Source organism: Phoenix dactylifera, chromosome 8 (assembly GCF_009389715.1).
Source record: "Phoenix dactylifera cultivar Barhee BC4 chromosome 8, palm_55x_up_171113_PBpolish2nd_filt_p, whole genome shotgun sequence".
In the NCBI taxonomy this organism is placed as follows: Eukaryota; Viridiplantae; Streptophyta; class Magnoliopsida; order Arecales; family Arecaceae; genus Phoenix; species Phoenix dactylifera.
Genome location: NC_052399.1, coordinates 24389921 through 24414547, shown reverse-complemented (window position 1 = coordinate 24414547; position 24627 = coordinate 24389921). Strand labels below are relative to the sequence as shown.

Genomic DNA, 24627 nt, shown 5'->3' with positions numbered 1-24627 from the left:
AGGTTGTGAGGGGGAAGCCTTACAACCATCCCTTACTATCAATTATTGCATTTGCCATCCCTTACCATCAATTATCGCATTTGCCATCCCTTACTATCAATTATCGCATTTGTTGAGTCCAAACAGAGAACAAAGGTCTTATCCCCATCCCTAAACTATCTTTTTTTATTTTAATTTTATTCTAAGTTGAGACGTGAGAGAGGAGGAAACCTGACAACCATCCCTTACTATCAATTATTGCATTTGTGGAGTCCGACTTCAGAACTTTTAAGTTAACTAGACGATAAACCTCTCAGAAGTGATGAGTGAACGTCTAACTCAATTGAGTTAGATTGAATTGGTGCAAATGGAATAAATCTAATAAAGTGCTTGCCCTGGATAGTAAAGCCCTTTATATTTTATCCAAAAAATGGATCCAAAAAATTGAGTCAGACATTACCTATCAGCCTAAATTTCGTCCGATAACCAACAATCAGAGGCAAACTTAGTGATCCAAAAAATGGACTGATTCTACTGAGAGATGGGAAAAGGAAAAGGAACACAAAAACGAATAAATGGCGGAGACAATCAAGCATTTAAACCTGAAAAAGTGCATTTTCCAGCTTCGATTATAAATACTTGCATTCACCAAGAAAATATTTGAAAAAAAGGGGAAAAATCCATGAAGACATCTCCAGGGATGTTAAATACATTCATACGCACAACTAATACAAATAAAGGAAGAGAAACAAAATCAATGAAGTTAGATTGATAATCAATGTGAAAATAAGATGGAAAAAATCATGTCATTGCTCTCACATATTACAAGCAACAGCTGATCCCAATGTTCCTTACAAGTTGTGCTTTGGAAAGTTACATCCTTTACTGTTCTAACATAAAGAAAAGCATCACAAAGAAATCATGCTGCGAACATTCCTCGAGAACAATGACAGTTGGATCATCTTTCCTAAGCTGTTCACATCATAGTCTGCCAACCGCCCGGCCCTTCAGGTTGGGGTAACCTGGTCACCGGTGCATTTCTTCCGCTCAGTTTATGAATGGAAACTGCCTGTTCATTTTCTAATTACCTGACCAGATCATGCTTGGAAACAACCCAGCCGAAGGTCTGGGTGATCGTCAAGCAAAGGTTTCCCTATCAGAAAAACAAACTTCATTATTAGTTAAGAACATTTCAAGATCAGTTTAAACGTCTATAGACAATAGAGGTCATAGGTAAGAAACATTTATTATACCGCTAATGTGCAAAGAAAGTTAAATTGCACATACACATATCTTACTAAATTAATATAATAAAAATTGTTTCTAAATGAGAAAAATGAAATACTGCTTCATGCCGAATAACATGGGCTTGCAATCTATACCAGTTACTACTAGCTGAATGATAGGATGAGCTTTCCAATTCCCTGCACTGATCACATATGAACCCAGCAGACATGGAAGAACTACCAAAGAGGTTTGCATGCCATTTGCAATACGGAAGGTTGCACATATTACACTTTGGACGACGCAGCCAACACTGCAGACACAAAAGATGCAAACAAATAGCCTTCTCGCCAGATTCCTCAAAGTCAATACAACCTCCACATTCCTCACACCTTGCAATGCAGAAGAAACACCCTCTGCACTCCCTCCACCTAGATTTCATCATCCTGCAGTTCACCCTTTGTCAGGATTTTTTTTTAAATACAATACAACAGGTATAAGATATTAGGTATATTTTACAAAATTAGTTCAGAACAGAGTCTGAAGTTGGGACAGGATAAAGTGGAACTTCATGGCTCTTGAAAATTAGGAAAAAAGAAGATTGGCAAGGCAAGAAAACAAAACTCATCAGTAACAAAGTTACATGAGAAATCAAGTTGCAGAAGACTTTGTTTCACAAGCTTGGCGGGAAAAGGACCGCATAGCAGCTTAACATCATATATTCATTTCCAGAGATCAAAATAGGCAGAGATCTGGAGTATATTTTTATACACAGGACAAGACTTGCTGGGTGTGCATACATTTATTATGATGAACAGAAATAAAAAATGAATTTCTAAAAAAATATATTTTATTATATTATGGGTGAATACTCCTGAAAGTATGATAAATTGAGTTGAGTATTCTAAACATGACTTCAAAAAAAAAAAAAGGTACAAAGTTTACGACAGAGATTCATATGGGTAGTAAAGATCAGCATGTACTAACCTGCAGTTCTCCCTTGTACAGTCAAAAACCAGATTCACATTCTTGCATTTGGGGCACATATCAACATCAACTGGACGGCCATCATCACTATTAAATGAGACAATGCGCCAGTAGCTGTAGAAGGATGGTTGTGAAATTTGGCGTGGATTGTTTTTGCACAACAAAGAGTTAAGGACATCAAGGTGTTCTTTTGTTATGTTGCAGATACCACGTAGTTGAAGATGCTTTAAATTGCCTCCGCGCTCAAAAAGTCGCTTCACTACTTTCATGACACCATCAACACTTAAGTATACACATCCAGGGACATAAAGCTGCAATGTTTTGAGAACGATATAAGTACACAAGCATCTGTATTCCATACAAAATCAAAAGATGATGTTGCCCTGTCAAGAATTAGAACTAAAATGAGTGTTGAATCCCTTGAAAAATGATGTATGACCATTTATTATACTTCACATACTGAGGGATGTACCTCGATAGTTGCGGATATTACAAGCATATTTTGGATTGAATTTGTGGGCAGACCTTCATCCTAGAACCTTCTGCAAGGTCATGACTTAAGGACTAATATATACAGTCAACTATCAACAGTGGCTCCGGTGACAAGAATGAGGATTTTAAGATGCTGAAAATAATTCACGGATGGTTGTCATAACATGAGATCTGAGAGCATTATCGTAACGAGAGGATTTCAACTAAGATAAAGAAAAAAATGGTGAAACAAAAATCCATGAAAATAACCCCAAAGAGATGGGATAAGGCTTGTTAGTTCTTAAGGTTCGCATATTTTTATCTTGCCACAGATGTCCATGCAACTGTAGTCAGCCTACTGATTAGTTATCTTTAAGTTTTTTGGTTAATACTACTTATTTCTAATTATATAAACTATATAGGATAAGGCTAACTTTTCTTGAAGAAATGGAGAAAGCTCACAAGATAAGGTTATGGTACATATCATTATGTCACACCCCAACATCCAAACTCCGAGATCGGATCATCAAAGCAAATCAAATTACCAAATATTTAACATCACCAAATTTTATGATCAAACAAAGCATAACATAAATGTATCACAATCCACAACTCCTAAATAGATATCCATACCTTTTGTACACGATACCATACCTTCAACGATACAAGCAATTGAAGACAAACCGAAGCAATGCTGATGCCAGTTCAATAATCATCGGATCCAATGAAACTTCAAAATGTCGAGTCCACTTCTTAAAATAAGTTACTAGAGTCTCATTAATCACTCCAAAAATTATGTAATAAATGAAGCTAGCCACAAAGCTCAATAAGTAAATTCCTACCATGATCAACGAAATTAAGGATCTATATGAAAATAAATGACTTTGAAATGAAACACATAATCAAATTATCACTAGAAAGCTCAAATAAGAATTCACTAAAATCATTTTGTTATGAAATTTCAAAAGCAATATTTCAATAAGAATGGGATGCCATAAAAAGTTTGAATCAAATTTTAGAAAATAATCCAAATAGTTTACATAAAATCATCGGTTGAATACTAATTCGAAATCAAATGGGCAAAGCACAAATTATATTTCAGAAACTCCTACATTTCACATAGTTTCACATCATCTTATAAAGTTCCACTTATACCTCAGGCCCCATAAATCCTCGCTAAAGAGATGGCTATATAAAATCCCCTCCAGTAAATTGGATGAGGCCAAATAAGTCCTCCCTAAAATGCAGATGAAGCCACAAAAAGTCCTTGAGGTCCACATATATCACTTGGCCAAGCGGTTCAAAGTTCGGAGTAGTTCACAATATTTTCTGAAAAACAGCATCGAACTATGCCGATTCCACACCGGTTCGGTTCAATACGGGGTGAACCGAGCAGTTCGGTCCGGTTCGGCATATCTTGTTCATAATTATGCATAAGCTTAGAACCAACTATGAGACTCAAATATGCTTGTCATATCAAAGCTTAATTTCAAAGTCATGGACAAGGTTCCTTACATGATGAAGAAAACAAATGCACAAATGATATACAAGCTTTCATGCTTCTTTTCCTTCTTTCCCTAGCTTAGCCACCCTTCTCTCTTTTTCTTCCCTTGTTTGTGCTCCTTGCTCTATTTATAGTCAAGGCAGGTCGGTCACAAGTTGGGCTGACAAGGTTAGTTGACCTACTAGATCAGTTGCCTATGTAGGTGGGCCCCACCTAAAGCTGGTAGCCAGTAGGTGGAACAAGTCAATTGGGTGCGGAAGTCCAACAAGTCAGGAACTCGGCATGCAGATTAGGACAAGGATAGACATAGGCTTTTTTGCATCTAATATCATTTAAGTAAACATCCTCTTCTTCCTTTTTATTTTTATTTAAATTTCTATAACTTAAGACATTATAGGTAAATAAGGAAGTACCCCTTATCTGAGTTCAATAGAAATACTTCAATTTCAATTTTTCAAAAATAAAAAGTTAATTTTCTTAACTTTATTTCAAAATTTTGAATGTTTCCTACGAGTCAAAATTTTAACTTCCGAATAATGAGGATTTTTCAAATATTAAGGTTTGATATATCTCATTGTACCTAAACATTGTTTAAATATAAAAGACCAGATAGAAATGTCTTATATATTATTCTTCAAAGCATGCCACTTAAAATGATGCTTGACAACAATTGGTGCATTTCACATATTGGTTCATTTTCATGGGTTACACACATATAGATTAATAGATTGGGTAGTTGTGTTGACCTCCTAATGGATTTTGATGAATACAAAACACTAGAGTATAATTCTATTTATCTTAACAATTTATTTGAGAATTTCAGGTGATTAATTAACAATATTGTTAAGAAATGTCTAGGCAAGTTCCCATAATTTTTAAGGATTTATTGAAGAATTTTTGAGTTGAATAAAATAGATCAGGGACAGCCGAGACGTCTCCGGGTTGTCTCAGAGACGTCTCTGGCACAAACAGGAAGAACTGGCACGTCTGGAGACGTCCCCGGCACCAGGCGAGGCGTCTCGCCATGGTCGGAGTCGACTCTCTCAGAGGCGGAGTCGACTCTCTCAGAGGCGGCAGAAAGGCCGATTTCAAGGGATGCGCGCGAGTCGTCTCCACAGGACGCGGAGTCGTCCCCGCGAGTAAAAAGCAGACTTCTGGAGTCGTCCCCGAGGTAGTAGAGTCGACTCTCTCAGGGTATTCCAGAGGATGTCTTTTTCGATGATAAAACAGCGAAGACGTCCCCTGAAAAAGCGGAGTCGACTCTCTCAGAGAATTCCAGAGGACTTATTTTTCGAAGATAAAACAGCGGAGTCGTCCCCGAGGCAGCGGAGTCGTCCCCATGCAAAAAGTGCAAACATCCCGAGACGTCCCCGTAAAGTGCCGAGGCGACCCTCTCAGAAAAACAGAAAAACAAGCATTCAAACGGTTCATCATCAGAGTCGTCCCCGTAAAGCGCCGAGTCGACCCCAAACAACGTCAAAAGAAAAATCTTACAGCCGAGACGTCTCGCGTTGAAGCGGAGACGTCTCCGGAGCGCCTGGGACGCGACTGACACCTTTTTGCAGGTTTGTTTGAATTTCAAACGTTTCTTTTTTTGTGTCTAACGGCTATATTTGCTTTTTGGGCTATAAAAGGGAGCTCTTAAGTGCCTTCCAACAACTTCTCACCAACCCAACACAAGATTATTCAAGAGAGAAGTAAGAGAAAGAGGTTCAAGGGAGTTAGTGCATTCAAGTGAAGAAATCAAGTGCTTTCAAGCTTCCCAACTGATTTCGAGCTCAACTACTCTCTCCCGATCGGCATTCAAAGCTCACATTCAAGACAACGCGATCCATATCGGAAGAACCACCATTTCCCATGCTTCCAACGGCTAAAAGGGTTCTTCCGGATTTTGTTATTTCTCACTGTTTTATCTGCTTATTTAGAGCTTTCAAATCTTTTGTAAAACCTTTGGTTATTGTGCTTGTTCCAGTCAAGGGACTTGGAAAAAGGGAAAGGCGTCCCAAGCCTAGGTGAAATTGGGGGTTGTAGGGTTCGTTGTTAGCCCGGTGTAAAACAACGAGTTGGATAGTGCACTCGCAAAACTACCGGACTGTAATCTTGGATTATAGTGGAAATTCCCAAAGGTGCTTTGGGGAGTGGATGTAGGAGCAGTGGAAGCTCCGAACCACTATAAAACCTTGTGTTTGCAATTGTCTGTTTTCATACCTCTATTTTTACCTTAGCTCATACATTTGTGTGTTTTATTTTTAATTGGACAAAAAGTTTTAAAACACCCAATTCACCCCCCTCTTGGGTGACCATCTCTGGGCAACAAGTGGTATCAGAGCAGGTGCTCTGTGTATTTCTTGAAGACCTAACCGTCTTGGCCAAAGATCTAGATGGCAACACCCTTCAACAATGTTCCTGCTGAGGGGCAGGCAACCAATAGACCTCCACTCTTCAATGGGACAAATTATACCTATTGGAAGACTAGAATGAAGATCTTTATTCAAGCACAAGATTATGCCTTGTGGAGGGTCATAATCAAGGGACCACACGAACCATCTCACATGGTTAATGACATTCGAATTCCCAAACCTGAGGAGGATTGGGATGAGAATGATAACAGGATGGTTCAACTCAATGCTAGAGCCATGAACTCATTATTTTGTGCTCTAGATGTGAATGAATTTAATAGAGTCTCCACATGTAGTTCCGCTAAGGAAATATGGGATAGGCTTGAAGTTACCCACGAGGGTACAAATCAAGTCAAAGAATCTAAAGTGAACATTCTAGTTCACAAGTATGAGTTATTTAAGATGGAACCCAACGAAACCATCTCATGCATGTTCACACACTTCACCGATATAATAAATGGTCTAAAGAATTTGGGCAAATCCTACACTAACCCAGAACTTGTGAGTAAAATTCTCAGGTCCTTGCCAAAAGCATGGGAAGCGAAGGTCACGGCGATCGTGGAAGCTAAAGACCTCAACACATTGGGACTTGAACAACTATTGGGCTCATTGATGACGCATGAGCTCACAATGAAGCAACATGAAGAAGAGTTGCCAAAGAAGAAGACAATCGCACTCAAGGCTACTTCGAGTGTGTGTGAAGAAGAAAGTAGTGAGAGTGAAGAAGAAAGCGAAGATGAGGACTTGGGTTTAATAGTAAGGAAATTTAAGAAATTCATGAGAAGAAAGAAACCCTTTCCAAGAAAGAAGTTTGGAGGGAGAAATGATTGGGAAAAGGAAGAGAAGGAAGAGACCGCCAATTTGTGCTTCATGGCATTCGAAGACGATGAGGTAAGTCATAGCTCAACTACAAATTTTACTTTAGAAGAATTATATGAAGCTTTTCAAGAACTCATGAGTGATTGTAGTATGTTAGGAGCAAAGAATAAAGAATTAAAAGCCTCCAATCAAAAACTAAAGGATGATATTGAAAACCTATTGATTGAGAAGGAGAGCTTCAAAAATGTTAATACCATTGACCTAGAAAATAAAAATTCAAAACTTAGCATTGAAAATGAAACGGCAAAAACACAAATTAAGGAATTAAATCTAAAAGTTAAATTCCTACTCAATAGTAATACCTTACTTGCGCAAAATGTTGAACTCCTTAAAAAGAATAAGGAAGAATTAGTTAAAGAAAATGTGGATCTCAAGAATGAGGTACATAAGTACAAACCAATTGTTGAAAAATTTACACATAGCTCTGAAAAGTTAAATCTTATTCTATCCAATCAAAGAGCTGTTTTTAATAAAGCCGGTCTAGGATATAAAACTAGCAAACAACAAAAGTATCTAAAGAATTTTTTTGTGAAAGCAAAAGATGTCAAATCTGAAAAACCTACATGCTTTCATTGTGGAAAAAGTGGACATAAAGCCTACTCTTGCATTCAAAGAAAGATTCAAACTAACAAGAGTACATTTGTAAGAGGTAAAAACATAACTAAAGTGTGGGTGCCTAAGGGAACCAACTATACTAACCAAGAAGGACCCAAGAAGACTTGGGTACCTAAGAGCATCACTTGATTATTTTGCAGGTATGCCTTGCAGCCGGAAATAGAAAGAGAATGTGGTATCTTGATAGTGGTTGCTCAAGGCATATGACCGGTGACAAGAGTCTCTTCGTCACCTTGAAATCAAAAGGAGGAGTAGTCACATTTGGAGATAATGCTAAAGGTCAAATCGTTGGTGTTGGTAAAATCTCCATATCACCCTCCTCTTTTATTGACAATGTATTGTTAGTTAATGGACTAAAACATAATTTATTAAGTATAAGTCAATTTTGTGACAAGGGATTTAAAGTGTCATTTGAATCATCACTATGCATAATTAGTAGTCCAATTGACAATGAGATCATACTCACAGGACATAGGCATGAAAATGTTTACATGGTAGATCTTGATGATCTCACCATGAAGGATGGCCAATGTCTTGTAGCCATGGATCCCAAAGTCAATGAGACTAGTTGGTTATGGCATCGTAGGTTAGGGCATGCTAGCATGAATTTAATCTCTAAATTAATTACAAAAGATCTAGTCAAAGGACTACCAAAAATAGACTTTGAAAAGAACAAAATTTGTGCTGCATGTCAATTAGGGAAACAAACAAGAAGTTCTTTCAAGTCTAAGAACATAGTCTCAACATCAAAACCCTTAGAACTAATTCACATGGATTTGTTTGGACCCACTAGAACTGCTAGTCTAGGGGGTAAGAAATTTGGTCTTGTAATTGTTGATGATTTTTCACGTTTTACATGGGTTTCATTTCTTGCACATAAAGATGAGTCCTTTCCCGCTTTTATCAAGTTTCATAATAGGGTTTCGAATAAACTCAATCTCAAACTAAAAGCAATTAGGAGTGATCATGGTACCGAGTTTGAAAATCAACACTTTGAAAAATTTTGTGACGAAAATGGTATCAATCACAATTTCTCGGCCCCTAGGACACCCCAACAAAATGGGGTGGTAGAAAGGAAGAATCGCACACTAGCAGATATGGCTCGTACCATGTTGTGCGAATCGGATCTACCAAAATATTTTTGGGCTGAAGCAATAAATACTGCATGTCACATTTTAAACCGTGCATTAGTCAGATCTATTTTAAAGAAAATACCTTATGAGTTGCTGAATAATAAGAAGCCAAATATATGTTACTTTCATGTTTTCGGTTGTCGGTGTTTTATTTTAAACAATGGAAAGGACAATCTAAGTAAATTTAGTGCTAAATCAGATGAGGGGATCTTCTTAGGTTATTCCTCATCTAGTAGAGCATACAGGGTCTTCAACAAGAGAACTCTCGTTGTTGAAGAATCCATTCATGTTGTTTTTGATGAAGCTAATGGAGATTCTTCTAGAAAAGAAGAAGATAGTGATGCAGGTATACTTGAAGACAGAATGAAGGAGTTCTCCATACAAGACAAACAACGTGAAGATGAAGTCAAGGAAGATACAATTCAGCAAAATGAAGAAGATCAACCTCAAGCAAGAAATCAAGATCTTCCGAGGGAATGGTGGTATGCACATGGTCATCCAAGGGATTTAATCCTTGGTGATCCCTCACAAGGGGTAAGGACAAGATCCTCTCTAAGAAATACTAGTAATTATCTTGCTTTCGTTTCACAAATAGAGCCTAAGTCACTAGAGGAAGCCGAAAAGGATGAAAATTGGATAAATGCTATGCAAGAGGAATTAAATCAATTTGAAAGAAATCAAGTTTGGACTCTAATGAAAAGACCCCCTAATGTTTCAATCATAGGCACCAAGTGGGTGTATAGAAATAAACTAGATGAAGATGGAATAGTTATAAGAAACAAAGCTAGACTAGTTGCCAAAGGCTATAATCAGGAGGAAGGAATAGATTTTGATGAAACTTTTGCTCCTGTCGCTAGGTTAGAGGCTATTAGGCTACTTTTGGCATATGCTTGCTTCATGGATTTTAAACTCTATCAAATGGATGTAAAAAGTGCTTTTTTAAATGGTTATATAATGGAGGAAGTTTATGTAGGACAACCTCCAGGTTTTGAAAACCACTTACATCCAGATTATGTTTATAAATTACATAAAGCATTGTATGGACTAAAGCAAGCCCCTAGGGCATGGTATGAAAGATTAAGTAATTTTCTAATTGAAAATAAATTTAAGAGAGGAAATGTAGACAAAACCCTCTTCATTAAAAGAAAAGAAAATGACTTATTGCTTGTACAAATTTATGTGGATGATATAATTTTTGGTGCTACTAATGATAGTCTTTGTCAAGAGTTTGCCAAGCTTATGCAGGGAGAATTTGAAATGAGCATGATGGGTGAGCTCAACTTCTTCCTTGGGCTACAAATAAAACAATCAGAGGAAGGCATCTTCATCAGTCAGTCCAAATATATCAAGGAAATGTTGGAAAAATTCAAGATGAAGGATGCAAAGGAAATCAGCACACCCATGGGCTCAAGTTGCAAGCTTGACAAAGATGAAAAAGGTAAAAGTATAGACTGCAAATTGTACAGAGGTATGATAGGCTCTTTACTTTACCTTACTGCTAGTAGACCAGACATATTATTCAGTGTTTGTATGTGTGCTAGATACCAAGCATGTCCTAAGGAATCACACTTGCAAGCTGTTAAAAGAATTTTTAGATATCTAGTAGGGACATCTAATGTAGGCTTATGGTATTCTAAACAATCTGACATAAATTTAATTGCTTATTCCGATGCTGATTTTGCCGGATGCAAACTCGACAGAAAAAGCACAAGTGGCACATATCAATTCTTGGGTGCTAATTTGGTTTCTTGGTTTAGCAAGAAACAAAATTCAGTTGCCTTATCCACAGCTGAGGCTGAGTACATTGCAGCTGGAAGCTGTTGTGCCCAAGTTCTTTGGATTAAGCAACAACTTGAAGACTTCGGTATCAAAATGGACAATATACCAATTAGATGTGATAATACAAGTGCAATTAATTTAACAAAAAATCCTGTCCAACACTCAAAATCAAAACATATAGAGATTAGGCATCACTTTATAAGGGATCATGTGCTGAAAAATGATGTGATGATTGAGTATGTATGTACTGAAATTCAATTGGCCGATATCTTTACAAAGCCCCTTTGTAAAGATAGGTTCAACCTCTTAAGGAATGCTTTGAGCTTGTATGATCCCAGCAAATAAATTGAACTTGTATTGCAATGCTTTGCTACTCAAACTTGTAATCCACCTCAAAGTCACAAATAGCAAACCTAGTATTCATTAAGTAAAAGCATGAATCTATCTAAGTTAAATGACGAACTGTTTGACTTTCCGGAGGATGGTTACCCTCCCTTGGACTCTTTATGGAGATATTTTCAGAGCCTATTTCATAGGTATTCGAAATTTGGTCAAACATTCCTCATTTCAATATTAATAATTCAAAAATTATTATCAAACTTTTATAGGGTATATTATTAAAGGGAAGGATCACAAACAAACTCACCCTATATTCACCAAAAGAAATCATGTTGATTAGTTGGTTAAATGAAATAAATTGGGAAAAGATAGAATTCAGTCTGAAATTTTTCAGTGCCGGAGACGTCTCTGGCAAATCGCAGAGACGTCCCCCCAGCGAGACGTCTCGCGTTAGTCGCGGAGACGTCTCGGGGACCGAACGAAGGTTTTTTTAAAATAGGTCGAAACAGCTCGAGCCGACCCGAGCTATCCCTTTCGTCCCCAACAAAACACAAAACCCTAGCCTCCATTTTTCTCTCCACCTCAAACCGAACCAAAACTCCCCATTTTCCCTAGGGTTTCTAATCCATGGCACCCAAAAGAGCTAGGAGAACAAGTGGGAGGCGTCCTAGGGTAGCGACCGACGCCGAGGAACGGAGGGAAGAACCTTCCGCACCGTCTCCTCCGGTTGCTCCGCCAACCTCGACCATTTCCTGTGCGAATCGCACAGTAACCACGGGTAGGTTTATAGATTTCCACTTTTTAGAGAGTGAGGGGTTCTCTATTGGAGAGAGACTCCGTGCCCAAGGTTGGGAATATCTTTGTACTCTCAACACATCAACCTACCCCGGTCTAGTTAGAGAGATGTTTAGTAATATGGCCTTAGGGGACTCGGGGTACACTGCCTATGTCCGAGGGACATTGATAGAGATCAATGAGGATACCCTATCTAGTGTATTACAAATCCCTAAAGACGGTGAGGCTCCGACCTCACATCCCCAAAGGAAAATAGCCCTAAACCTAGTTTTAGGACGAGAGGACTGCGGCCCTCTTGATGTGATTAACTCACAAGACCTAAATGCCGAGATGAGACTACTTTTGAGTATTGTCAACCGGGTCTTGTTTCCAAAAACCGGTCGCTTCGATTTTGTTTCGGAGCGAGATTTAGTCATCATGCACCACATCCTACTAGGGATTCCCCTAAATCTCCCTAGACTTATGCTGAACTACATTTCTATATGTCATAGGTATTCTAGGTTTAGCATACCCTATGGGATGATCTTTACCTTAGTATTCAAACATTTCAAGGTTCAAATTTCCAGAAAATGAGCCTGCAAAATCCTTGAGAAACACCGACTACTATAATGAAAGCACAATGCGTAGAATGGAGTTTCACAAGGTAGATGGGTCTTGGGTCAAGGTACCAAAAAGAAAATCTCAAACCTTAGAGCCCGAGATCCCACATCAGGAGCCTGACCACCACTCTCCTCCACATAGCCACATGGCCTTCCCTGATGTACCCTCCAGCTCAGCTGGACCTTCCACATCTGTGCCTCCTCCTCCTCCAGTCAGTGGGCCCTTCTCCCTATCAGAAGAACAGATGCGCACTTTAGCATCTGTAATATGCCAGCAGATGAGGGAGGAGATGAGATCGATGATTTCTGCTGAGTTGGCCCCCATCAGAACCTCACATGAAGGGCTTCTACAAGAGTTGAAGGAAATTAGAGCTCAGATAGAAGCTACAGCGACAGAACTAGTTCATGTGAGTGCCACCCAATCCTTCAGATCAATTGAGCTACAGGATGACTTGAAGAGCATATCAAAAAGCCTTCAAGAATTGACAAGCCCTGGAGGCAATGTGGGCACTGTGGTTGCCCAACTTAGAGGAAGAATTGAAAGGACAAGCATTGAATTTGAAGCACTAGTGGCAGCCTTCCATCAGTCTCAGGGAGATCAGTTCAAAACACTGCTAGATTCAATTAATGCATTTATAGATGCAGCTGCTAGGGCTTATGAGCAACGTCGCCGATGAGGGACATTTTGTAGACATCTAGGGTTCATCTGTTTTTGTAAAACCCTAGGCTCATTTTGACACTTCTTTTGTATTAGGAATCAATACTTGTAATGATTTCCTCTTTTTTTTTTTAACCTTGTAATGCCTTCAAATGATTGCAATGACATATGAATGACATACAATCTCTTTTGAAATCTTGTGTTTGTTTCAAATCCTGTGGAATCAAACTTTGTGTATGTGATTCTGTGTTGTGCTATAAAAATCTCATAACATACCTTAAGTGTTCAAATTTGACACAATTTATCAATGCATATAAAACAGGGGGAGCACATCTTGTGATAACTATTTTAAACAAAAAGAGGAGTCTGAAATGAATTCCAAAACAAAGGGGGAGTGAAATGAAGGCTGAATTCTTTAATAAAAATAACTTGAATATCCTTGAGTGGTTCATGGTAATATGCTGAATTCTACTAGGAATTGAGTTTTAAGTACCTAAGGATAATTTGTCCCCTTCATTGTTGATGACAAAAAGGTTGAGTAGAACCAATATGGATATTGGATATATTGGAATGCAAAATTTATGGAGTGTATTGAGTAGATATATATATATGGAGTATATGGAGTAGAACCTAAATATGGAATGCAAAATTTACACTCATACTTAAAAAAAATTGAATTAGAAAAAGATAAAATTGAAGAATATTGGCTTTAAGATAATTGCCCTTCTGGAAAAGAAAGGGGGAGTCAAAAAGAACTTAGCCTTCAATTGTCTTTAGCATCAATATTTCATTAATTTAAATTTTAACTTGATTCAAATTCAGTTGATATGCTAAAATTGCTTAAGAGCTATTAAGATCAATCTTATGCATAAGGATGGAACTGAAAGTTGACTATTTTGAATTATGCACACTGTATCTAGCTCAAATCAAAACATTATACTTGTACATCTGATCAAATACTGTGTATATGTTTAAATTTCGAATTTTGCATATACTCAGTGTTTTGTCATCATCAAAAAGGGGGAGATTGTTGACCCCCTAATGGATTTTGATGAATACAAAACACTAGAGTATAATTCCATTTATCTTAACAATTTATTTGAGAATTTCAGGTGATTAATTAACAATATTGTTAAGAAATGTCTAGGCAAGTTTTCATAATTTTTAAGGATTTATTGAAGAATTTTTGAGTTGAAGAAAATAGATCAGGGACAGCCGAGACGTCTCCGGGTTGTCTCAGAGACGTCTCTGGCACAAACAGGAAGAACTGGCACGTCTGGAGACGTCCCCGGCACCAGGCGAGGCGTCTCGCCATGGTCGGAGTCGACTCTCTCAGAGGCGGAGTCGACTCTCTCAGAGGCGGCAGAAAGGCCGATTTCAAGGGATGCGCGCGAGTCGTCTCCACAGGACGCGGAGTCGTCCCCGCGAGTAAAAAGCAGACTTCTGGAGTCGTCCCCGAGGTAGCAGAGTCGACTCTCTCAGGGTATTCCAGAGGATGTCTTTTTCGATGATAAAACAGCGGAGACGTCCCCTGAAAAAGCGGAGTCGACTCTCTCAGAGAATTCCAGAGGACTTGTTTTTCGAAGATAAAACAGCGGAGTCGTCCCCGAGGCAGCGGAGTCGTCCCCATGCAAAAAGTGCAAACATCCCGAGACGTCCCCGTAAAGTGCCGAGGCGACCCTCTCAGAAAAACAGAAAAACAAGCATTCAAACAGTTCATCATCAGAGTCGTCCCCGTAAAGCGCCGAGTTGACCCCAAACAACGTCAAAAGAAAAATCTTACAGCCGAGACGTCTCGCGTTGAAGCGGAGACGTCTCCGGAGCGCCTGGGACGCGACTGACACCTTTTTGCAGGTTTGTTTGAATTTCAAACGTTTCTTTTTTTGTGTCTAACGGCTATATTTGCTTTTTGGGCTATAAAAGGGAGCTCTTAAGTGCCTTCCAACAACTTCTCACCAACCCAACACAAGATTATTCAAGAGAGAAGTAAGAGAAAGAGGTTCAAGGGAGTTAGTGCATTCAAGTGAAGAAATCAAGTGCTTTCAAGCTTCCCAACTGATTTCGAGCTCAACTACTCTCTCCCGATCGGCATTCAAAGCTCACATTCAAGACAACGCGATCCACATCGGAAGAACCACCATTTTCCACGCTTCCAACGGCTAAAAGGGTTCTTCCGGGTTTTGTTATTTCTCACTGTTTTATCTGCTTATTTAGAGCTTTCAAATCTTTTGTAAAACCTTTGGTTATTGTGCTTGTTCCAGTCAAGGGACTTGGAACAAGGGAAAGGCGTCCCAAGCCTAGGTGAAATTGGGGGTTGTAGGGTTCGTTGTTAGCCCGGTGTAAAACAACGAGTTGGGTAGTGCACTCGCAAAACTACCGGACTGTAATCTTGAATTATAGTGGAAAATTCCCAAAGGTGCTTTGGGGAGTGGATGTAGGAGCAGTGGAAGCTCCGAACCACTATAAAACCTTGTGTTTGCGATTGTCTGTTTTCATACCTCTATTTTTACCTTAGCTCATACATTTGTGTGTTTTATTTTTAATTGGACAAAAAATTTTAAAACACCCAATTCACCCCCCTCTTGGGTGACCATCTCTGGGCAACAAGTTGCATTATACATCATTGACTCTCAATCGGCGTGCAAATGCAGTAACAATTTCCATGTGTATAGTGAATACAACAATTTAAAAGTTACCAACAACTACAAGCGGTGAACTAGTAACATATTAAGTATTTTATTAAGAAAAGTGTATTATCCAAACCAAGAGCAAAGCTCATGTGATTGAAAGCTTAACGGAGAAAACTTTGGCAGCCAATGGTTGAAACTCCAGCAGGTGAATAGCCAATTTTTTTTTAATGGCCAATGCAGCAACACAATTGCATTAAGTGTGATCCCTTTATTTAACCCAATAATAATGTGGAAGGACTTGCTTCCATTTGTTTGTTTAGGTTTGATCTGATGTCTGGATTTAGTAAAGTTTGTGATATCTAGGTCTAACAATGACACTTTTTAATCTAATTGTTAAAGAGTGCCTTCGATGCAACCTTTGTGTAGACAGCATGGAGCATGGGTAAAATAGTTGACAAAAATTGATTAACTTAGTTAAAGAAAGAAGACAATATATATATATTCCTTTTTTCTATTTTCAGGGAGAAAGAGAAGATATGAGCTTAATGAGCTGGGTTGCAAGGGGATATCCAAAATTTATAAGTTTCATTACATTGAGCAAATCAATAAAACCTTCGCAAAATTCTAGCCTGAAAGTACACCCAACAATAAATCAACACAAATAAACAAAGACAAACATTAAACAAAACAAAAAAAAAAGGAGAAAAAAGGAGTAACCAAGGATCCCCTCTTTATCATCTGAATAATTACGAGTCATTTTGGCATACTGATTATTAAGGATGCAAGAGTCTCATGGCCTAGATGTTTCTCTTTATCTTTCTTGGAGACAAGAGGAGTCAGTGGGATAAAACAAACCAACTCAAAGACTTTGCTAAGAACAAAACTGAGTTACAGTTTAGGGACAAGGTTTTTGGGCCAAACCAACACGAGAGATATTAATGATTGAGAAAGTACAAGTTCAACCCATGCTTAAAATTCAGATAAAATAGAACTAGGCCTAGTTGGACAAGAAACTCAGAAACTCAGGCATGCACAATTTTTGGGTCTAATCTACCTTGGCCAACTTCAAGCCAACTAGGCCTAGGCCTAAGTTTTTAGCCATATCAGGCCTCAGCCAAGCTCATTAACACCCTTGTCTTTTCCACATCTACGATTTGGAAAATCTTCAAACTGCTAACTTTTCTCCATTATAGTACATAGATACAATTTCTTTTTACCAAAACATTACAAAACATAAAAGTAACATTCCAAGCCTCTGTGACTAGAATCAGTAGTCCAATTTCTCTCTAGATGCTCAAAAGAGAATTTACCCACCCAGCTAACCCTTCAAAGAAACCAGGATACCCCACATAAATCTAGCAAAAATGCAACAATAAACCATAAATAAGAAGCTGATAAAAAGATAAACTAGGGAGAAATCATTGGATAGTCTGATCTCCACATCCTTCTATCTGAATTTACTTTCCCTTAGCCTTGTTAAGGGAGCTCTGAAAGTTGAAACTATGACAGAGCTTGCTTCCTAGTTTCATCAGCTTCCCTCAACAATGATGAAACCCACCATGTATTTCCTATCAATCACCTTCTTTTTGGACTTCACTCATCCACTGTAGCATCCTCATGCTATGAAATTTGAAAAGTCGATGTGAATGAAAATCAAAAAGGTCCCTTCAATATCCATCCAAAATCTAGTAGACATATAATCAAGAGCTCCATAATTCCTCCTAGGAGAGGAAACCTAGAAAATTTGGTAGCCTTCACCAACCATGATCTGCTTCTAGAATGAGTGTTTTCATAACCTTTCTAGCAACTTCACTATTGTCTGGGCAAAGTCTCTTTATGTACCTTGACTTTTTGATTCTCCTATGTGACCTTACTATTTGGATTAAACACCCTCTTCCAACTAACAAGAAAAAACCCCTTTAACATCCATTTTCTACTTGCTAAAAAAAGAAAAAGGTTTTGTCAACATAGAAGTCTTTGAAAGTATCATCTACCCCTCGACCTAAGCTCTGTACAAATATACAAAAATTTTGATGGTTGTCCCTTCATTGCACAATCTTAAACTGCAACCAACAAAGTAAGATCTCCTTATGTGCCAACTGAAAATATTGATTTCATGGTAGGCTTCATAATTGCTCAATTATGCCTTGCCTAGAAATTTTGGCATCAATAGGGTATATTATGGAAAAAGGCTGAAGCAATAATACTGAGGATGGCGATGATGACAATGAATTCATTTGATAACTTCATTAAGATAATAAGATTAAAATTATAAAACCGTTGTTTTAATGCAAGGTGCAGCACTGATGGGTCCCCTTCTCTTTCCCCTCACCCATAGCTATCGCTCCACCCCCCAATGCCACTTTCCTAATGGAAGGTTCCCCCGTGGTTGATCCCCTCGACATCCTCCCTCTCACTATCCTCACACCCACTTGGTTGCCCCTCTCTCCTCTTCACAAATCTTTCCACCCTTTCCTTGCCTCATGGTAGTGGTGCAAGGCCATCTCTAAAGATAATTATTAGAATTTGATTGCTCATTTTGAATTGCTCAATTCTAAAGATATTAAAGATTTGAGCATATTCTAGTCTTCTCCAAATCCAATTCCCTCCACCATGTTGTCATTCCAAAATCTAGATCAAATTCTCCCCTCATCCTTTTGTGTTCCTCTAATCTTCGAGAACGTTATAGGTGATAAATGGGCTTATGTAGTTAAAAGGGATAGTCGCTCATTGGAGCTACTTTTAGAAGGGATAATGGAGGGTTTTGTGGTGATGCTACCATAAGTATGGGAGGCCAATCATCCAAGAATCCCCAAATTGGCCATGTGCTTTTATTGTGGAAACAAAGGGCACAAGAAGACAGGGTGCTAAAATAGCTCGGTTTATGTCTCCTACAGAGGAGTTGGCAATAAATCTATTTTCTTTTTTTTTGGTAGAATAAGGTCAAAGGCAATTCATTGATCAACTAATAAGAAATATTAAAATCTATCTACTTTATATCTTTCTACATGCACATGTAAAACTTTGACAATTTCCCTTCCATGCTTATCTAGTCAGCCAGTTACTTAGTTTGAATTTATTGGTCTGGAGATGAAACTACAAGAGAGACCATTTTTTATGAAGTCTAGGATACTCTCCACAATCAACAAGTTTTTATGCTGGCTGCTTTTTACCTTTTAAAATCTCAATTGAGCTCTAATTATCTTTAGTAACTGATATATGAATAGATAGCTCATAGCCTCGGCTTCCACAGGATTTATTTCTTGAGCAGATTCAGCAAATGCTTTAATGAATAATCCTTTTTCATTATGGATCCAATCTCGGACCTAGTGTGTTCCCCATTCCAAAACACATCACAGTCAATATTGTGGAATCCAATTTCATCAAGAGTACATATATCTTTGGTTGTCTCATCCGGTCTTGAAGTCTCATTTCCTCCTTATGCATCAAAGAATTCCCCTTTTTTTGCTGAATGGTTCTCATCAACTCCTTGTAAACTTGTGGGCATATACAATGCTGCACCAAGTCATCCATCATCCATAACCATCATGTTGTCATTTGCAATTGCTGCCTTTTCGAAAAATTTCTGGCAGTCCTATGCCTCAAGTTTCCCCATGAAACCAACTTAGTAAATTGTGTGAAGGAGGATTCAGTTCCACATGTACATAAGGCAATAATTTATCCAAATTGAAGAAGTTTCACAATTATTGCATAAAATATATTCTATTTTTTCACAGCAATAAATGCAATGAGTGCAAGATACATAGCAATACTTGAACCTTTTATTGATAAAGTGACAAGTAGGGACTATGAACATCTACACAAAAAATTATGATCATGAAAATGTACCTTAATGGATCACAACGCATTCCAAATACTCTCTTGATTCTTACTTTCATTTCCTATAGAGCAGTGATATGCTGATATCATCATGAGTACCATATTGATTGATTGAAGTGTGCATATTAATTTAAAAATAATATTAAAAATTTCAGTAGCAAGTCAAGGTGGAAAAATACCTTGATGCACTCTTCATTCCAAGTTCTATTTGGCTTCATAAGCTTCTCCACTATTTGAAGCTGGAGGACTCCTTCCACTTTTGAAATAAATCGATGCTATTAATACGAATTGTCGTCAACCAATCATCTTCCATAATGCTAATGAACTTTCCAATTCCCAATTGCCATTTGACTTCTCCTTTTACATTTTGGAGAATGGGGTTAGATAGTCCTCCATATATGTGAAGTTTTGCCTTTACCAGGAACTCCTTATGGGCAATCTTGTAGCATGTGCTTCTTCTTCATCATCACACACCATAACTAAGTTGAATCCCACAAAATTTTTGCAGCTCATCAAGCTAGTAGTGTCATTCTATTCTTTTTAGGATACAAACCCCCATAGCCTATAAACAATCTAACCCTAGCAAGGAGAAAAAAGCTTCCCAACTGGGTGGATCATGTGACCACCTTCATCCCTATAAAGAGAGCTACCTAAAATGCTTACCATGGTCTTGCTCAGAAAGGGTGATCAAGGTCTCCCTCTGTGGTGTGGTGAGCTTGATTACATCATGGTTGCAAAGCGAAATCTTTTGCCTCCCTCCACGTTCAACCCTGTTTGGCAAGGGAGGAATATCGGCTATAATCATTCTTGGCTACCTTTCCTTCTAAGCAAAACCTTTTTGACTTTATGAATAGGGAAACCAACAATACTAGAGTCTTCTCCCATTATGTTCATCCTTGATATGTTAAATTTGAAGTTGTCCACCATGATCTATATTTCAAGGTGCAATATAGGCTCTTCAGCCTCCCTCTTGTTTATAGAACATGGAGGCAATCCATTAAATAGTTAATGCACTTGGTTCACTTCTCTCTATAAGTAGACAATCCCTAGATGGTCTTAACCTCTCCAACTATGCTATCACCATATGAGTGATAAAAGTCATCCCCAGATCTATCAAAGTGACGGTTGATAATTACAAGTACTTTGTCTGCACCTACCATGCAAACTTAATTCATGAACAGCCCTCAATTCTCACAGCATCCTTGGGAGTATAGGGAAAATGATTAGGAGCTTTGGCTACCAGAAATCCTCCTATGATGGACATAACCCCAACAACCCTAGGAAATTGATGAACATGATGATCTTGACACCCTAGTTGTACACCAAACACCAATGATGCCCCCACTACTGCCTTGGTGGCTTCTCTTGATTTTTGATGGTCCCTGACTCTGATTCTACCCCTATTCTCGTGAATCATGTTGTTTCCCCTCCCTACTCAAGTAGGTTAAGCCAGCTCTTCTCCGGCCCATGGTAGCTAGGTTCATAGTAAATAGTTCTAGAGTCCGTTCAAGTAGATGAGATACCTTCCGGCCCAATTTCAACATTTGCTAAAATGACTAGTGAAAGTAGCATAGAAATCAAGACTCCAATTTCTTCCTCTTTAGGTACTATGGACACAAGCAAATTCAGACCAATACAGTCCGGTATATCAACCTTTGATAAAAATGCTAGAATATTATTTATTATAGTTACCCCCTTTCGTACTTTTTTTATGTTAAACAATTGTAAAAATTTGGTTTCTCATGTCTAAGGTTTTTTACTCCTTCATGGATAGATCCAAGGCCTATCCGGAGTGAGTCTGGATCTTATATTTCCTCTTTCTCTCCTCTTTTGCACCTTCTCTCATTTGTTTCCCCTTTTCTTTTCTGCTATATTGCTACAGCTTCTACTTTTCTTCCTTAAACTCTAACCTCACCATATGAAATCTTCACAAAGCCTTCTTGCTGCACCATCTACTGGAAACAGACAGGAACCAACAACTTCTTAATAGATGGTCTGCTATTAGGCCTGAAGAACAAAACAATCAGGTATATTCCAACACCAATACTGGTCAGATCATATTATTTGCCTGTAATTTACTACTAGATGGTCAATCTTGCCCTCCTTTTTACCTTGTTTATTTTCTAGACTGAGTGCTTGTTCACAGCTCACAATTAGCTACCATTTGTCCACTAAAGCTTATACATAGCCCTTGTCGCAATCATGGCCCAATTGATTTCAATCTACAGTTACCACAGGAAAGGATCTCCAAGGACTTCCTACATCACTCATTATGTAGCTTTTTGACTACGCTAATTGGTGTCCAAACACTTCATATCACAGGAAGAAACCTTTTAAGATTAAAAAAACTTTATTGCTGGAATAATCTTCTGGAACTTGATCCCACATAGACCTCCTAGCTGCATATTCTAGTTTTAATGCTAAAATAATTACATATAATCTTAGCAGTTAGCACCATGCATTGCACGTGTTATGTTTATTTTGATGCATTTGATTAGATCATTTATTGTGCACTCTTCATATTTACCTAGCAGGAATTTAATTTTATTAGAATTTAGGGGCATTTACTTGAATGGTTTAGTTTCAGATTTTAAAAATTTCATTCTTTGTTCGTGCATTAAATTTTTGAGGTGCATATAGAGATTCTCCTGTGTTTTCCTTCATCATATAGCATCGAATAAAGTATTTTTGTTCATATAAATTTACAAAACCATTCTTTCTGCGGCATCCAATTAAAACTCCATTTTACCACTATGACCCAGTCAAATCATCTAAAGATGTCATCTAATACTAGCATAGAGTCTCCTCTGAAATAATTGTGGCTAACAATTAATTATATGCATAAAATATAAGGGTTCAAATTCAACCTATAGCATCGGCCTGCAATAAATTATAACTCTCTACACGCTCCAAAATGTCCAAGGGTGAATAATATAGTAATCCTCCTAGTATATTAAATTAACCTAACAAAAATCTTTTGGCAACAAGAACAGATCAAGAAAAGTCTATGACAGCATAGACATGTCAGCCTTTTTTTCCTAAATACAAGTATTACTAAATCTAATAAAACTAATTCGACTCTTCTCAAAGAATAAATAAAAAGTATATAAATAAATAAAACTGACTCTACAACCCAAAAGATCAGAATACTGAATACCCATTATGCCTATCATACCTATCTCGTCATAACTAAGTCTATAAAATTACTAGAAGAATGTAAATGATCTCTATAAAATACTGTTTTCAATAACAACAATTTTATTGCAGAAGATTTTCTGTTAACCAAAATCATCACTTCTCCTACCCATGATCTGCAAGGGGTCTACACATTGCACAATCTGGAATACCACGTTTCCTTGTGCACTCACTGTTTTTGTTTCTTCAAGTAAACAAAAGAAGTGCAATTCAATAGAGTTCATAAACTTTCCGCAATTAGAAAGGCCCCAACCGACAACCTTACTCCCAGAAGGACCGAGTTTTTCAACAAGACTTCTCTCCCCACATTCAATAGAACCCAATGAATAAAAAAACAAGGTTCCTATATTACAAATCTGTGACCGTCATAAGTAACCTCGAATCAGTCTTCATTTCCTCTTTCTAACCGTTGTTACGAGCACCATCATAGCTCGATACGCATTGAACAAACCACTTGAAAAGCAAATTCATACCAAAATTAGACTCAAACAAATTCCAAATCAACAATTATACCACCATGAATCAACCAAAATTTCACCAATTTTATACCTTGGTGACGCCAGGATTCCTATCGGCGACCTGCAGGAGCCCGGCATCGGTGATCTTCCAGCAATCCAACAGAGCCAAAGATTTCAACTTTCCTTCCGCCTTCGCTGTAACCTTCAAGAGGGCATCATCGGTGAGCTTCCCGCTCAAGGGCGGCTCGACGGCGATGTGCTGCCACAGGAGCGAGTCGCCGTCGATCACATCCCTGAACAGCCTGCACACCCTCTGGAACGCCAACAGCTCCGGCAACCGGAGGTATCCCAGCACCAAGAAAAGAGCGCCGTGGGGGCCCGTCTGATCGGCGCCGGCGGCATCGCCGGAGGGGCTTCCGGTGGACGAGGAGGGAGTGGAAGATGGGAAGGGAGCGTCGGGGTTGGCGTTAGTTGGAAGAGAATGCTCCATTGGATGGTGGAAAGAGTGGAGAGTGGAGGGTTTAGATGATAACGCAGATGGACGCCATAAAACGAGTGAAGGGCATCAGAGGAACCGACCTCATGGCACGTGCGTTGCATGGCCAGGTTGAAAGTTAGCCATTGTTTTTTTTCTTTTTTTTTTCTTTTTTTTTTCTTTTGTTTTTTTGGTGCAACGGTTTGAGTGAAGCTTTTTAAAGTCACAAAAAAAAAACAAAAACAAAAAAGATGGAACCGAAAATCTGGCCATCCCAAATAAAATCTCAATCCGCCGTGCTATTTGCCATGAATAACCCAATAGAAAGCGCACTTATCCAAAAGTCACGTGAATAAAGTCTGCAAATGACGTGAATCAACCGCATCTCACTAACCGTACTACTCGGATCTTGGATTCACTTGATCACTATGACTAAGTTCCTTTCAAGAACAATGCGGTCCATGTCCAACACATAATTAAGACCTACTTGGTTCTAATATTTTTTTTGGCAGTGAACTATGGGGTTCAACAAGTCTCTCTCAAAAGATCACATGGTTCAATAAGCCTAAAAATCTAGCATGCTAACGGCAGTACTACAACAAATATTTTTAAGCATAGCTTAGGTATAACAAAATATTGTTGAAATACATTGGCTTGCTAAAAAAATT

The 24627-nt window shown here is 38.3% G+C and overlaps 1 protein-coding gene across 1 annotated transcript; it reads right to left on the bottom strand.

Annotated features, from left to right (window-relative positions):
• Positions 1 to 714: 714 nt before the first annotated feature.
• Positions 715 to 24013, bottom strand: LOC103721133 (F-box protein SKIP28). The gene is made up of 4 exons (XM_008811197.4): positions 23576 to 24013; positions 2191 to 2501; positions 1362 to 1649; positions 715 to 1132 (listed from the first exon to the last, which is right to left on the bottom strand). The coding sequence occupies exons 1-4, from the start codon at positions 23972 to 23974 to the stop codon at positions 1117 to 1119; spliced, it is 1014 nt and encodes a 337-aa protein (XP_008809419.2). The 5' UTR covers positions 23975 to 24013; the 3' UTR covers positions 715 to 1116.
• Positions 24014 to 24627: the final 614 nt, after the last annotated feature.